At 41.6% G+C, this 16,052-nt stretch overlaps 1 protein-coding gene and 1 long non-coding RNA gene across 2 annotated transcripts in view; one reads left to right on the forward strand and one right to left on the reverse strand.

Annotated features, from left to right (window-relative positions):
- The window catches only part of tnfsf18 (TNF superfamily member 18), a 15,798-nt gene extending 12,470 nt beyond the window's left edge, over positions 1-3,328 (reverse strand). Inside the window, exon 1 of the mRNA XM_070449706.1 lies at positions 2,853-3,328. Within this exon, the coding sequence (XP_070305807.1) occupies positions 2,853-3,032 (180 nt within the window). The 5' untranslated portion in view covers positions 3,033-3,328. The remainder of the gene's footprint in view (positions 1-2,852) is intronic.
- Positions 1-4,377, forward strand: part of LOC139029526 (uncharacterized) — a 14,185-nt gene extending 9,808 nt beyond the window's left edge. The window contains exons 2-3 of the long non-coding RNA XR_011481861.1: positions 1,772-1,854; positions 3,262-4,377. This is a non-coding gene — a long non-coding RNA (uncharacterized lncRNA). The remainder of the gene's footprint in view (positions 1-1,771; positions 1,855-3,261) is intronic.
- Positions 4,378-16,052: the final 11,675 nt, after the last annotated feature.

Here is a 16,052-nt window from a genome sequence, read left to right on the forward strand (position 1 = left end):
GGATCAGCCAGAACTACACGGCAGGACCTGGTCAATGACCTGAAGAGAGCTGGGACCACAGTCTCAAAGAAAACCATTAGTAACACACTACGCCGTCATGGATTAAAATCCTGCAGCGGCACGCAAGGTCCCCCTGCTCAAGCCAGCGCATGTCCAGGCCCGTCTGAAGTTTGCCAATGACCATCTGGATGATCCAGAGGAGAATGGGAGAAGGTCATGTGGTCTGATGAGAGAAAAATATAACTTTTTGGTCTAAACTCCACTCGCTGTGTTTGGAGGAAGAAGAAGGATGAGTACAACCCCAAGACCCATCCAACCGTGAAGCATGGAGGTGGAAACATCATTTTTTGGGGCTGCTTTTCTGCAAAGGGGAAGGACGACTGCACCGTATTGAGGGGAGGATGGATGGGGCCATGTATCGCGAGATCTTGGCCAACAACCTCCTTCCTCAGTAAGAGCATTGAAGATGGGTCGTGGCTGGGTCTTCCAGCATGACAACGACCCGAAACACACAGCCAGGGCAACTAAGGAGTGTCCGTAAGAAGCATCTCAAGGTCCTGGAGTGGTCTAGCCCAGTCTCCAGACCTGAACCCAATAGAAAATCTTTGGAGGGAGCTGAAATTCCGTATTGCCCAGCGACAGCCCCGAAACCTGAAGGATCTGGAGAAGGTCTGTATGGAGGAATGGGCCAAAATCCCTGCTGCAGTGTGTGCAACACTGGTCAAGAACTACAGGAAATGTATGATCTCTGTAATTGCAAACAAAGGTTTCTGTACAAATATGAAGTTCTGCTTTTCTGATGTATCAATACTTATGTCATGCAATAAAATGCAAAGGAATTACTTAAAAATCATACAATGTGATTTTCTGGATTTTTGTTTTAGATTCCGTCTCTCACAGTTGAAGTGTACCTATGATAAAAATTACAGACCTCTACATGCTTTGTAAGTAGGAACACCTGCAAAATCGGCAGTGTATCAAATACTTGTTCTCCCCACTGTATGTCTAGATGTTACATATCCCTACAGAGTTTGCTGTCACTTATACAGATATAACAGTAAGTAGAGTTATTTTAACAGTAAAGTTCCATATAGGGCAGGGATGTGCAACTTTGATGGGGAAGGGGGCCACACACTATCTGAACTCATCATGATGGGCTGCAATGGCTTGCAGGTCTGCATACCCACATCCATATCCACACATGCAGTCAGAGCTGGCCCTACCCTTTTGGGGGCCTTAAGTGACATTGTATTGTCTGATTGCTGACATTCTGTTTACCTGTCTAGAAGCGAGAGCGTGCCATGTGAGTGCTCAGTTGGGGAATCCATCTTCTAATTAAATTGGAGGGGATGGGGTTAGCATCAAACGATTGGATTTAATACTTTCTTGTGCACTGCTCAGCGACGCAAACAACAATGTTTCCATCAGAAACGATTACGGATACCATCCAACACGGGAAACATGCTGCTAAAACATGTACAACAACGGGTCGGGCGATTTCTCGCAAGCTCTATGGAATGCCCTTAGACCCGGCTTATTGATAAATTAAATAGTAATAAAGGTGTCTAGATTTGGGCTAGATGTTGCATGCCTATCACATTTAGGAATCAATTTGAACTAGTTGCTTCCATTAACATTTACTAATGGAGTATGCCACACTTTCATGATCGTAAAACAGAGATTGAAATCTGATTTCAGAGAAGGAAAATCTGCACAGTGGCATTTCCCTGCATGTGGATATGATGTTATGACATGTCACCTTTCCCTGCAGTGCGGTGAGGCTGGTGGTTGAGCCCTCTACTGTCTGAGAGCCTGGAGGATGATAAGTCAGACAGAGAAAGCGGGACTGACGAGGTATGGCCTAGCCTAGGCTCTGGTCCCTTCCAAGATTAATTCAAAATTATCTATTGCCGGGTTTCCAAAACTTGGTCCGGGGTCCTCCCACAGGTACACGTTTTGGTTTTTGCCCTAGCACCACAGCTTATTAAAATAATCCAGCCTTGATTATTTGAATCAGCTGTGTAGTACTAGGGCAAAAACCAAAACGTGTACCCCAGGGAGACCCCAGGACTGAGTTTTGGGAAACCCTGGTCTATTGTATATCCTATTGGCAGGCCATGTATATGATGATGATGATGATGATGTTTTGACTACTCTCTGTCTTGGAGGGGGCAAAAATGAACAAAACGTTTGTATGAGACATGTTAAAACTTGTTAGAGGTTGGAAACATGTTTAAACCCGTCTTGTGGTTAGCTTACCAGAGATGAGTCTGCTGTGGGTTTTGGAGCTGAAACTATTTCTGTCAGAGGCTGGGGGAGGGAGATGGGAAATATCATGACGATTGTCCTATCAGTAACTTGTAAGTAACTACATTTAGCCTGAGAAAGACATTTGTATTCAGCTCTACTGTAGGCTTTATGAAACAGTATTAATATGATATACACAGTGATCATTCAGTAGCACACAACCAGCCCTTTCATATCGGAGAACAGGGTTCTGATGTCACCAGTACTAAACCACACATAGTGATGCGTTTCCCCCACCAGCTGTGATGCTACTGAAACCACTTCAGAGKCTTGTACTCAACAGGTGCAACAGGSAGGTGTTACCACAGCTACAATACACCGCTCTATTGACACACATTGATCCAACTTCAAGATCTCATCTTATTTTTACACAAAGGGAGCTACAATACATATCTCAGATTTAATTCAACTTGATTTCACTATGTCCCTCCCTAAGTTGTGATGGTCAGGGGCTCTTTTTCAATAAAAAACTAGCAACAGCATTACATAGTTAACACACACCAGAGAGTGTGTAAGTGTGTGTCTATGCAGGTTAGCAGTCTTACCAGTGCGTGTGGCCTGGTGATGATGAGTAGGGTGATGGAGACCACATGGCTGACGGTGAGGAGACCGACCCAGAGAAGGAGTCCACTGACCAGGCGCCGCTGGCTCCCCTGGGCCCCTGGGCTATGATGGTGGCAGTTCTCTGAAACYTCACAGCGATCCATTGACTGCTGCGGCATCATCAATCTGCAACGTCCGGCTGTGGGGGAGAGAGAGGCTCGGGTAGAGCAACCTCAGTCCCCTGAGATGCAGCAGAGGGAGTGCAGGAAGAGAGAGAGATGGAGCCACTGTGTGTGTTTGTCCTCTTGGCTTCCTCTGCTGTGAAACCTCAGAACACTGCTGTGTGTGTGTTGCGTCTGTATCCGACGAGGACGTCTTTATGTCTGTGTTCTGCTCTGTGTTCCTCTGTAGCTGTCCAGGACAGGAGGCAGGTTGGGCTGGTACTTTCCTGAGTGACTGAAGGAAAACAAAGAGACTAGATAACTCTTCACGTAGGGGACTGGCCCTYCTACTATTCACACTACTCTCATAGAGAAAGAGGAACACCACTCACAACCAATGAGAAAACGAGGGCGTGATAAACATTGACCTTTAAGTGAAAATGAGTCATTCACATCCTTCCCCTAAATAGATTTTACAATGTGATTTGTCAGCTACTACTATAAACCAAATCRAACCGATAGATTTTGATAGTGTTTTGGCACTGTTCAATGTGAGTCCATTCACTTTTCTGATGTGTCAGTGCGTAATTCGCTTTCTTTTTCTATTCTCTTCCTCTTTCTCTTTCTGTGCGAAAGTACTGTAGTAAAATACAGGTCAAGTCAACATATTCAAACTCCACTCTTCAGCACATTAATATGATAACATGTCACAAGGTTGTGTTTCAAATGTTTGCATCTCTMAAATCTCCCAGTCTCAGCTGCATGTCAGGCTGTGCTGTGCACCTCTTATGGTTTCACTTTGGTTACTTGTGGCTGACCTGGGGAAAGTTTCCGGACCACACAACAGGGTTAAGGTGTCAATCTTGGTATTTGAGTACACTGACCTGGTTAGTGATGACAAAGGCCAAAACAACACCTACACATATGATGATTAGATGGACATTATGGGACAAAAACACTTCCCTAAGTGAAAGTTGGATACCACTATTCGTTTCTAACGTTGTTTAGGTTGTAATGGAAATAACTGACCTTTTCTTTCTTGTGGCATATGAGCAATAGGCTTTGTAATATACTAGCACACAGGAATGCGGGTAAAATAACCATGTTAATCTGATGTAATTGGTGAAGTGCAAAGTACAGATGATGACATATAGTAAATAGTAACAGAGCAGCCCTCAGGCACTACAGTTTAGTATATGCATCACATCTCCCTTTCTTTGGATCATTTGTTTCTCAAAACAATGTTCTTTCAACTCAGTGTTTCACATTGCAAACAATATGCAAACAAACGTTGTTTTTTTTTGTTGGTAATATAGACATCACAATAGTCATTACATTGTTATTATTAATGTCTTGTCAATGTTTTATTTTTGTTCTATTTTGTTTTTTTGTTTGTTTTTCAACAGTCTCTGTTTGAACTACAAACACTGACAGAATTGGTATTCTGATAGGTCTTCCATAACGAGTTGAATTCACTGGTGTGTCAGTGTTTACATTGTTGCTTTCCATTGTTTGTTTTGGTGTTGTTGGTGCTGGAGAACACACAGGTGAGTAGTTTTCTTCCAGGCTGACACYTGTTTCAGGTTCTCTTTCCACTGGATAAGGGAAGTCCATTATGGTTTCTGAGTGTCTCTCTGGGTGTGTTTCATGTGTTTTTTAACAGGTGTCTCCGGTTCCTTCAGTAGATTCTCTCATTTTGTGTTTGTACTATGTATGACCTTGGCTGGTCATGTTTTCCAATTAAAATCGCTGGTTGCCATTTGTTGTCTTGTCTGTTCCTGACTCGTTCTCCTTCCTTCATGACCAAAAGCTTAYAWGTGCTTTGGTCAAGKTAGTGTTTTGTCTCTGTTGTCTGCTTGTGAGCCTGTTCCTGATATGCTGATAGAGTCCTGGATTTAACAATCTCTCTGACTTCAAAATCTTTGTCTGCAGCCTCCCTCCCATCAGTAGGTGTGCAGGTGAAAGACCTACTCCATCCAGGGGTGTTTCTTTACTCAATGAGCGCTAAGTATTCACTATGTAACAGCCTTATTCTAAAATTGATTAAATCGTTTACCCTCATCAATCTACACACAATACCACATAATGACAAAGGAAAACAAACAAATATTTTTGGAAATAAAATTAAAAACTGAAATCACATTTACTTAAGCATTCAGACCATTTACTCAGTACTTTGTTGAAGCACCTTTGGCAGTGAATACAGCCTTGAGTCTTCTTGGGTATGACGCTACAAGCTTGGCACACCTGTATTTGGGGAGTTTCTCCCATTCTTCTCTGCAGATCCTGTCAAGCTCTGTCAGGTTGGATCGGGAGCGTCGCTGCACAGCTATTTTCAGGTCTCTCCAGAGACGTTTGATCGGGTTCAAGTACAGGCTCTGGCTGGGCAACTCAAGGACATTCCGAGACTTTTCCCGAAGCCACTCCTGCGTTGTCTTGGCTGTGTGCTTAGTGTATTTGTCCTTTTGGAAGGTGAACCTTCGCCCCAGTCTGAGGTCCTGAGCGCTCTGGAGCAGGTTTTCATCAAGGATCTCTCTCTACTCTGCTCCGTTCATCTTTTCCTCAACCTTGACTAGTCTCCCAGTCCCTGCTGCTGAAAAACATCCCCACAGCATGATGCTGCCACCACCATGCTTCACCGTAGAGATGGTGGCAGGTTTCCTTCAGACGTGACACTTGGCATTCAGGCCAAAGAGTTCAATCTTGGTCTGAGTCCTTTAGTTGCCTTTTGGCAAACACCAAGTGGGCTGTCATGTGCCTTTTACTGAGGAGTGGCTTCTGTCTGGCCACTCTACCATAAAGGCCTGATTAGTGGAGTGCTGCAGAGATGGTTATCCTTCTGGAAGGTTCTCCCATCTCCAAAGAGGAACTCTAGAACTCATTCAGAGTGACCATCAGGTTCTTTGTCACCTCCCTGACCAAGGCCCTCTTCCCCCGATTGCTCAGTCTGGCCAGGCGGCAAGGTCTAGGAAGAGTCTTGGTGGTTCCAAACTTCTTCCATTTAAGAATGGAGGCCACTGTGTTCTTGAGGACCTTCCGTGCTGCAGAAATGTTTTGGTACCCTTCCCCAGACCTGTGCCTCGACACAATCCTGTCTCTGAGTTCTACGGAAAATTCCTTCGACCTCATGGCTTGGTTTTTGCTCTGACATGACTGTCAACCTTGAGACCGTATATAGGCAGGTGTGTGCCATTTCCAAATCATGTCCAATCAATTGAATTTACCACAGGTGGACTCCAATCCAGTTATAGAAACATCTCAAGGATGTTCAATGGAAACAGGATACACCTGAGCTCAATTTCGCATCTTATAACAAAGAGTCTGAATTTGTTATGTAAATAAGGTATTTCTGTTTTAGTTTTTTTATACATTTGCAAGAATTTATAAAAACGTGTTTTCGATTTGTCATTATGGGGTATTGTGTGTAGATTGAGGAGAAAAATAAAATTAATCAAATTTAGAATAAGGCTGTAACGTAACAAAATGTGGAAAATGTCAAGTGGTCTGAATATTTTCCAAATGCAGTGTATGTGGGGCAGCAGGTAGCCTAGTGGTTAGAGTGTTGGGCCAGTAACCGAAAGGTTGCAAGATCGAATCCCTGAGCTGACACGGTAAAAATCTGTTGTTTTGCCCCTGAACAAGGCAGATTAACCCACTGTTCCCAAGCCATCATTGTAAATAAGATTTTGTTGTTAACTGACTTGCCTAGTTAAATAAAGGTACAAAAAATTGCTTTTTATACAGGTTCTCCAGTCTGAACTACTCTCTCAGCTTGGCCGTTTGACTGTGGAAATCTAGGGCTCGACGTGACATGTTTGAACTCTCAGCTGGTAGAAAACTCTTGACTCACAAGACATTTCTTGACTCACAAGCTGTGAGTGGGGCACAACATGTTGAGCACCCCATGCTTGGCAAAGATCGACTTCAGTGCTGTAATTATGTGTTTACTTGCTGTCCCACTGAACTTGGAGATTTCTGGGTATTTTGTAGTAATCCACACATAGTAGAAATTCTGTGTCATTGTAATGGAAGAGGTCCACTCTAACTTTGGCCCAAGCTCTCTCTTATATCGGATGGGACATGAGCGGCTGTTTGGTTGTTGTTTTTGTGTTTGTTGCAGACTGCACATTTTGTTACATCTTCAATCTGTTTAGCCACGCCTGGCCAGAACTTCCCTTCCTCTTTCCTTACATTTTACAATTCCCATGTGTGCTTCATGGATTTTTCAGATTTCTTCTCATTTTCTGAGAGACAACAAGTTTTAACTTTTGAACAGCAGTCCATCTGAGTATTTCAAGTCCTCTCTGAAGGTGCAGTGTTGCTGTATTTTCTTTGCAACTTTCCCTCTCGTGTCTGGCCATCCTTTTTTAACTGTTTCTGTGACCAGTTTTAACTCTCCATCTTCTGCTGTTGCTGTTTTGAATTGCTGCAGTTTCTTCTCTGAAACAGGTTTTGATCGATGTAGTTTACATCCAGCTCACCATCGAACAATTTCTCTCTCTAATCCTTCAAGTATGCTTGGCTCAGTGCATCAGCGACGTGTATCTCCTTTCCTGGCTTGTCTGTCACAAGTAGACTATCTCTAGTCTCATCAGCATTCTCTGYAGTCTGGCTGGTACTTTCTGGAGCGACTTCTTGAAGATTGTTTCCAAGGGTTTGTGGTCTGACTCCACCTGGATCTGTTTTTCATACAGGTATTGATGAAACTTCTTGCAGCCATACACTATCGCCATTAGCTCTTTTTCAATTTGAGCGTATCTCTTTTGACAGTCTGTGATGGATCTTGACCCGTATGCGATTGGCTGACCATCTTGCAGGATCACAGCTCCCAAGCCTTCTGAGCTTGCATCCACAGTCAGTTTTTTTTTACATCATAGTACTTTAACACTGGCACATTGCTGACAAGCTAATCAAATGGCTATTTGCATTGCCCCCCCCTCATTTACGCTGCTGCTACTCTGTTTATTATATATGCATAGTCACTTTAACTCTACCTACATGTACATATTACCTACTAACCAGTGCCCCCGCACATTGACTCTGTACCGGTACCCTCTGTATATAGCCTTGCTACTGTTATTTTACTGCTGCTCTTTAATTATTTGTAACTTTCATTCTATATTTTTTTACTTATCTATTTTTTACTTAACACATTATTCTTAACTGCATTGTTGGTTAAGGGCTTGTAAGTAAGCATTTCACTGTAATGTACCTTTTGTATTCGGCGCATGTGACAAATTTGATTTGAAGTGTTTTCATGCTTTTGAAGCTCTGTTCCTGTGCAGACTCCCAGTCCCACTGAATTTCTCCTTCCAGCAGTTGTCTCAGTGGTGCGCTGACATCTGAGAGATTTGGGATGAACCTTGTGATGTACTGCAACATTCCCATGAACCTCTGAAGCGCTGCTTTGTCCTCTGGCCCTGGCCTTTCTTGTATTGCTCTGACCTTTTTGGAGGCTGGTTTCAAGTCTACTTTGCTTAACACATGTCAATGTAGAGAATTTCTGTCATTCTGATTTTGCACTTGTCCATATTCAATTTCAAGTTGATGCTTCTCAGTCTGTCTAGTAGCTATCTCAGTCTCCGGTCGTGCTGCTCTGTGTCATCACCCAAGACAAGAATGTCATCCATAATGTTTAGACACCTTTCAGACCTTCCGAATTCTGCGCGAGGCACCTCTGGAGAGGACGCGATTCAGAACAGCAGTCTCTTGAATGAATACCTCCCAAACGGCGTAGTGATGTGTAGTCGGGAGCTCTCTTCATCCAGTAGGATTTTCCAGAATCCTTGGTGTGCATCAACCACTGAAAATACCTTAGCGTTGGGCATTTCAGCAACTTCCTCTTCAATGGTACGTAAAAGATAATGTTCTCTCTTGATGGCTTTAAGATCCTGTTGGTCCATGCATACCTATATTTTGTTTGGCTTCACGATTGTCACCAAGCTGTTCATCCTTTCAGAAGGCTCAGTTTGCCTGTCGACAACATATTTTCCATGCGGTTCAGTTCCTTTCCAAGTTTTTATTTTAGTGCTACTGGTACCTTTCTGGGTTAGTGAACCACTGGTGTGACGTCTGGGTCTATTTGTGTGTGATGAACTCCTGGAACACATCCAAGTCCTGTGAATGAATCTTCATATTCACCCAAAATGTCAGTCTGTCCTTTGTTCAAGCTTGAATATTCTCTGTATTAAGCCAATTTGCAGACTAGCTGATCTTCCAAGTATTGCAGGTGCATATTGTTCTATCACTTGACATTCCAGTTCAAACACTTTCTCTTTGTATTTGTATTTATTAGGGATCCCCATAAACTGCTGCCAAGGGAGCAGCTACTCTTCCTGGGGTCCACACTCATTAAGGTACTTAAATCACACATAAAACAAAAGAGAAAACAGTACATCACATAACATTATTACACCACTACATATCTACAATACAAAATGTATAATACCACCATACAACAATATTACTATGTACGTGTGTGTGTATTGTGAGTGCGTGTCTTCACAGTCCCTACTGTTCCATAAGGGGATTTTTATGTTTTATCTTATTCAACTGCTTGCATCAGTTACCTGATGTTGAATAGAGTTCCATGTACTTTAGTTATGGCTCTATGTAGTACTGTGTGCCTCCCATAGTTTGTTCTTGACTAGGGGATTGTGAAGAAACTTGTGGGGTATGCATGGGTGTCCAAGCTGTGTGCAAGTAGTTTAAACAGACACCTCGGTGCATTCAGCATGTCAACACTTACAAAAACAAGTAGTGATAAAGTCAATCTTCTCCACTKTGAGCCATGAGAGATTTACATGCATATTATTAATGTTAGCGCTCCGTGTACATGTATTGGCCACCCGTGCTGCCCTGTTTTGAGCCAATTGTAATTTTCCGAAGTCCCTCTTTGTGGCACCTGACTACATTTACATTTACATTTACATTTAAGTCATTTAGCAGACGCTCTTATCCAGAGCGACTTACAAATTGGTACATGACTGAACAGTAGTCCAGGTGTAACAAAACTAGAACCTGACTTGTTGATAGTGTTGTTAAGAATGCAGAGCAGCGCTTTATTATTGACAGACATCTCCCCATCTTAGCTACTGTTGTTTTGACCATGACAGTTTACAATCCAGGGTTACTCCAAGAAGTTTAGTCACCAACTTTGTTAAATTTCCACGTTATTTATTACGAGATTTAGTGAATTATTTGTCCCAAATACAATGCTTTTAGTTTTTGAAATATTTAGGGCTAACTTATTCCTTGCCACCCATTCTGAAACTAACTGGATCTCTTTAAGTGTTTCAGTGATTTCACTTGCTGTAGTAGCTGATGTGTATAGTGTCTTGGTAGTGGCTTTATTCAAAGCCAGTGGCATGTCATTGGTAAAGATTGAAAAAAGTAAGGGGCCTAGACAGCTGCCCAGGGGAATTCCTGATTTTACCTGGATTATGTTGGAGAGGCTTCCATTAAATAACACCCTCTGTGTTCTGTTAGGCAGGTAACTCTTTATCCACAATATAGCAGGGGGAGTCAAACCACAATACAAGTTTTTCCAGCAGCAGACTGTCAAAAGCCGCAGTGAAGTCTAACAAAATAGCTCCTACAATCTTTTTATTATCAATTTCTCTGAGCCAATCATCAGTCATTTGTATAAGTACCGTGCTTGTTGAATGTCCTTCCTTATAGGCATGTTGAAAGTCTGCCAGTTTGTTAACAGTAAAATAGCATTGTATCTGGTCAAACAGGCTGATTGGTCAGCTATTTGAGCCAGAAAAGGGGACTTTACTATTCTTGGGTAGACAACAATTTTTTCACCTCTTCCACACTAACTGTACGGATTTCAAAATTACAATGCTTGTCTTTCATAATTTGATCAGTTAGACTTGGATGTGTAGTATCAGTGTTTTTTGCTGGCATGTCATGCCTACATTTGCTAATCTTGCCAATGAAAAAAATCATTAAAGTAATTGGCAATATCAGTGGGTTTTGTGATGAATGAGCCATCTGATTCAATGAATAAATTGCCTTTTTGCCCAAAATTTCATTTAAGGTGCTCCAAAGTGTTTTATCATTCTTTATATAATTTATCTTTGTTTAATAGTATGTTTCGTCTTTTTATTCCGTTGGATATGAAGAAAATTATGAGAGATATTAGAAATGTGAGTTGGAGAATGAGGAAGTGAGAATTGTGTAAGTAAACATAGACGTTCTCAGGAGCAAGAGTAACATTGGCTTTGAGTCTTTGAAAAGGACAGGGATAATCTTGGCGCTTTGTCTTAGTTTATGGGGATTCCAAATGTGATGGAATGAGGAACCAGAGCAGTTTCATTGGTTACATAATCATACCGTAGTTCTGTATTCATGGTTGATGTACTACACAGCAACAGATTGCTGGCATGGACGCTTCGAACGTTATAAATTGTAAATAAAATGTATCACTAGCTTGGTTTCCATAAAATTGGTGACAGATTTTCATGCAAATATTCTCAAATCTGCATAAAAACAATATGCGCATTTTCCCAACAGAGATGTTTCCATCAATTGGACTTGCTGCAGATGTCTCTATGTGCTGAGGTATTGCACATATAAATACATTTTGCGGTTAAATTCCCATGTACGCATTTTCAACTCTACTGATGGTTTTCTCACATAAAATAATTGCGTTATATAGCGAGTATGCCACTCTGGTTTTGGCATGTTTGCACTAGCTGTCACGATCGTCATGGGAAGAAGTGGACCAAAGCCCAGCGTGGTATGTGTTCATTCTATTTATTTCTTTAATGAACACCGACAACAACAAAACAAATTACGAACCTGACGTTCTACAGGGCAAAATAACAACCAATGCAAAAATAAGAACCCACAAATGAAAGAGGGGAAAGGACTGCCTAAGTATGATTCCCAATCAGAGACAACGATAGACAGCTGCCTCTGATTGGGAACCACACTCGGCCAAAAACAAAGAAATAGAAAACATAGAAATAAAGAAACTAGAATGCCCACCCTAGTCACAATCTCGTCATGGTCTCTCGATAACAATCTCGTCATGGTCTATATGTGCGCTCTAGCCAACAGCACGTAGTTGGCGCTATCTACGTGCTGTTGGCTAGAGCGCACATATAGACCATGACGAGATTGTTATTATCATGGACAAAATAGTGAGATTATTGTCAAATGGCAGCCAAGCATCGATTATCATGTCACCAGAAAGAAAACTGGATATTTATTGGAAAGGAGCATCAAGCTCATCACTTTTCACTTTCACCACCCTGTGAAGTTCATTATTTGTTTAATCTGTAGCCTAATAAACTGCATGCTTTCCCAACGAGTGTAGTGGGAGGACCACCCAACATGCTGCATGCTGTGACTCCAAATTTACTTTGATATGATAGTTATTATATCAATATTTGCGCATAAAAGCGTTTCCAACGACATTTATCGCATAATAATTTTTACCGACAGACAAAGATCCCTCCTTGTCTAGCATACTGTTTTGTCGACATTTTGGAAAGTTTACAGAAAAATGTTCTGTTTCCATCAGGTGTGTCATTACATTTGTTTATCTGACATGTACTTTACTTGGTTAATGAAAAGCTATTCTGGAGTGTGGCCTATGCTACATGTCGTGTTAATTTTCCCTCGTTCCCTTATTTTTTATGACTACTCTACATGCTGTGGCCATAGTTTATTATGTTGCCATGGGGAGGTGGGGCAGAGAGTCCCTTGTAAAAGACAGTTCATTGTCGATGTCAGTTGGCCTGAGCTCAAACATGACCTTTGGTAGGACATGGTTACCTTTACAAGGCCAGAGTACCATTTATTGGTCCGTGCTATCTGTTTGGGACGTCTGTACCCCATTGAAGTTTACATTTTAAATTGGTTAGGTAAGGGTTATGGTTAAGTTTAGGCTAGGGGTTAAGGTTAGGTTTAGAGTTTATGGTAGGGGCATTCCAAGCAACCTGGATAGCAATGACCCTCTTAGTGGGGTGGACTGACAGTTGATCAGTGTCATCTGAGGTGTGCTGTACTCAGGGTTGGGTAGGTTATTTTCTAAATGTAATCCATTACAGTTACCTGTCACGAATTGTAATCAGAAATGTAACTTTTGGATTACCCAAACTCAGTAATGTAATCTGATTAGTTTAATTTACTTTTGGATTACTTTCACCTTAGAGGCAATAGAAGAAGTCAAAAATGTGTGTCATCAAAGTGGTCTCTGACTTGTGGTCAGACTCGCTCAAGTGGAACAAATTTAAACTTGCTGAATTTAATATCATTGAAAAAACGCAGTACCGGTCAAAAGTTTGGACACACTTACTCCAATGGTTTTTCTTAATATTTTTACTATTTTCTACATTGTAGAATAATAGTAAAGACATCCAAACTCTGAAATAACACATACGTAATCATGTATTAAGCAAAAATGTGATATAAAATACCCTTTGCCTTGATGACAGTTTGCACACTCTTGGAATTCTGTCAACCAGCTTCACCTGGAATGCTTTTCCAACAGTCGTGAAGGAGTTCCTGTAGTGAGGTGCGTACTGGCGGCAGAGAAGTCAGGCGCAGGAGAGCGAAAACTGATTTACAACGGTGTCGTTTAATATCCATAAACCATCGTCAACAGAACAATACAATAAATGGGTCAAACAAAACCCGGTAAATACCAGCATACCATGCATAAGAAACAATTACCGACAAGGACATGGGGGGAACAGAGGGTTAAATACACAACATGTAATTGATGGAATTGGAACCAGGTGTGATGGAAGACAAGACAAAACCAATGGAAAATGAAAAGTGGATCAGCAATGGCTAGAAGGTCGGTGACTTCGACAGCTGAACACCGCCCGAACAAGGAGAGGGACCAACTTTGGCGGAAGTCGTGACAGTTCCCACATATGCTGAGCACTTGTTGGCTGCTTTTCCTTCATTCTGTGGTCCGACTCATCCCAAACCATCTCAATTGGGTTAAGGTCAGGTGATTATGGAGGCCAGGTCATCTGATGCAGCACTCCATCACTCTCTTTCTTGGTCAAATAGCCTTTACACAGCCTGGAGGTGTGTTGGGTCATTGTCCTGTTGCAAAACAAGTAATAGTCCTACTAAGCACAAATCAGATGGGATGGAGTATCGCTGCAGAATTTTGTGGTAGCCATGCTGGTTAAGTGTGCCTTGAATTCTAAATAAATCATAATAAATCTCCTCCTCCATGCTTCACGGTGGGAAGCACACATGCGGAGATCATCCGTTCACCTACTCTGCGTCTCACAAAGACACGGCAGTTGGAACCAAACATCGAACATATGGACTCATCAGACCAAAGGACAGATTTCCACCGGTCTAATGTCCGTTGCTTGTGTTTCTTGGCCAAAGCAAGTCTCTTTGTCTTTTTGGTGTTTTAGTAGTGGTTTCTTTGCAGCAATTCGACCATGAAGGCCTGATTCACTCCAGTCTCTTCTGAACAGTTGATGTTGAGATGTGTCTGTTACTTGAACTCTGTGAAGCATTTACTTGGGCTGCATTTTCTGAGGCTGGTAACTGTAATTAACTTATCCTCTGCAGCAGAGGTAACTAGGTCTTACTTTCCTGTGGCGGTTCACAAGAGAGCCAGTTTCATCATAGCGCTTGATGATTTGTGCGACTGCAGTTTTCCTTATTGACTGACCTCCATGTCTTAAAGTAATGATAGACTGTCATTTCTCTTTGCTTATTTGAGCTGTACTTGCCATACTATGGACATGGTATTTTTTACCAAATAGGGCTATCTTCTGTATACCACCCCTACCTTGTGACAACACAACTGATGGCTCAAACGCATTATGAAGAAAATAAATTACACAAATGAACTTTAAACAATGAACACCTGCTAATTGAAATGCATTCCAGGTGACTACCTCATGAAGCTGATTGAGAGAATGCCAAGAGCGTGCAAAGCTGTCATCAAGGCAAAGGGTGGCTACTTTGAAGAATCTCAAATATGAAATATATTTTGATTTCTTTAACACTTTTTTTGGTTACTACAATATTCCATATGTGTTATTTCATAGTTTTGATGTCTTCACTATTATTCTACAATGTAGAAAATAGTAAAAATAAAGAAAACCCTTGAATGAGTAGGTGTGTCCAAACTTTTGACTGGTACTGTATGTTTTTGCAAACATCTTTTATGAATTTAAAGGTAATTCAAGTAGCAATCATCTCTAGTTCTTCAAAAGCATCTGTAATCTGATCACAATATTTTTGCTGCTGATGTAACTGATTCCGTTTTTTTGTAATCATATTACATGTAATGAGTTGGCTGTACTGAGTAGCCTACAATATATTAGATTAGGTGTTAGGTGTGTAGTGGTTATCACTAGGGTATGTCAATGTCACTGGATGCAATTAGAAAACGGACTAATTTCCCCCGCACATTGTCTAGGCTATACTCTTAGTTTTGTTCTCAGACATGTAAGCCTGGCAAGCGAGCTTAACTTTAACCACTGCTAAAGCAGTGGAGGCTGGTGGGAGGAGCTATAGGAGGACATGCTCATTGTAATGTCTGGAATGGAATAAATGAATGGTATCAAACTCATCTAACATATGTAATCCACATATTTGACTCTGTTCCATGTATTCCATTCCAGCCATTCAAATGAGCCCGTCCTCCTATAGCTCCTCACACTAGCCTCCACTATGCTGCAGGCTTCTCATCTCTCCTGGCCCACCTATTACACAGTAAATTACTTTCTACAGCCATCTAGTGGCCATTAAAATGACTGCTAACTGCTTTAGGCTCTTCTATTGAAGACAGAGTGAATGTATAACCTTTCTATCTAGTCCACTTGCTGGCGTCTGGAATCATCCCATGACCTTTGAGTCTGACATTTGAAAAGAAAAAGAGAATTAAAGGTAGACCTGCAGGGGCGGATTGACCATGTGCTGGTCAATTTTTTACCTATTGGGCCTGTCTAACTTAATTTTTTCTTCTTCACCTCTACAGATCAATGGTTGAGGGTTTGAAGCTCTATTCAATAAGACAAGGAGGTAATGACACAGACCTGT

Source organism: Salvelinus sp. IW2-2015, linkage group LG20, assembly GCF_002910315.2.
Source record: "Salvelinus sp. IW2-2015 linkage group LG20, ASM291031v2, whole genome shotgun sequence".
Lineage (NCBI taxonomy): Eukaryota > Metazoa > Chordata > Actinopteri > Salmoniformes > Salmonidae > Salvelinus > Salvelinus sp. IW2-2015.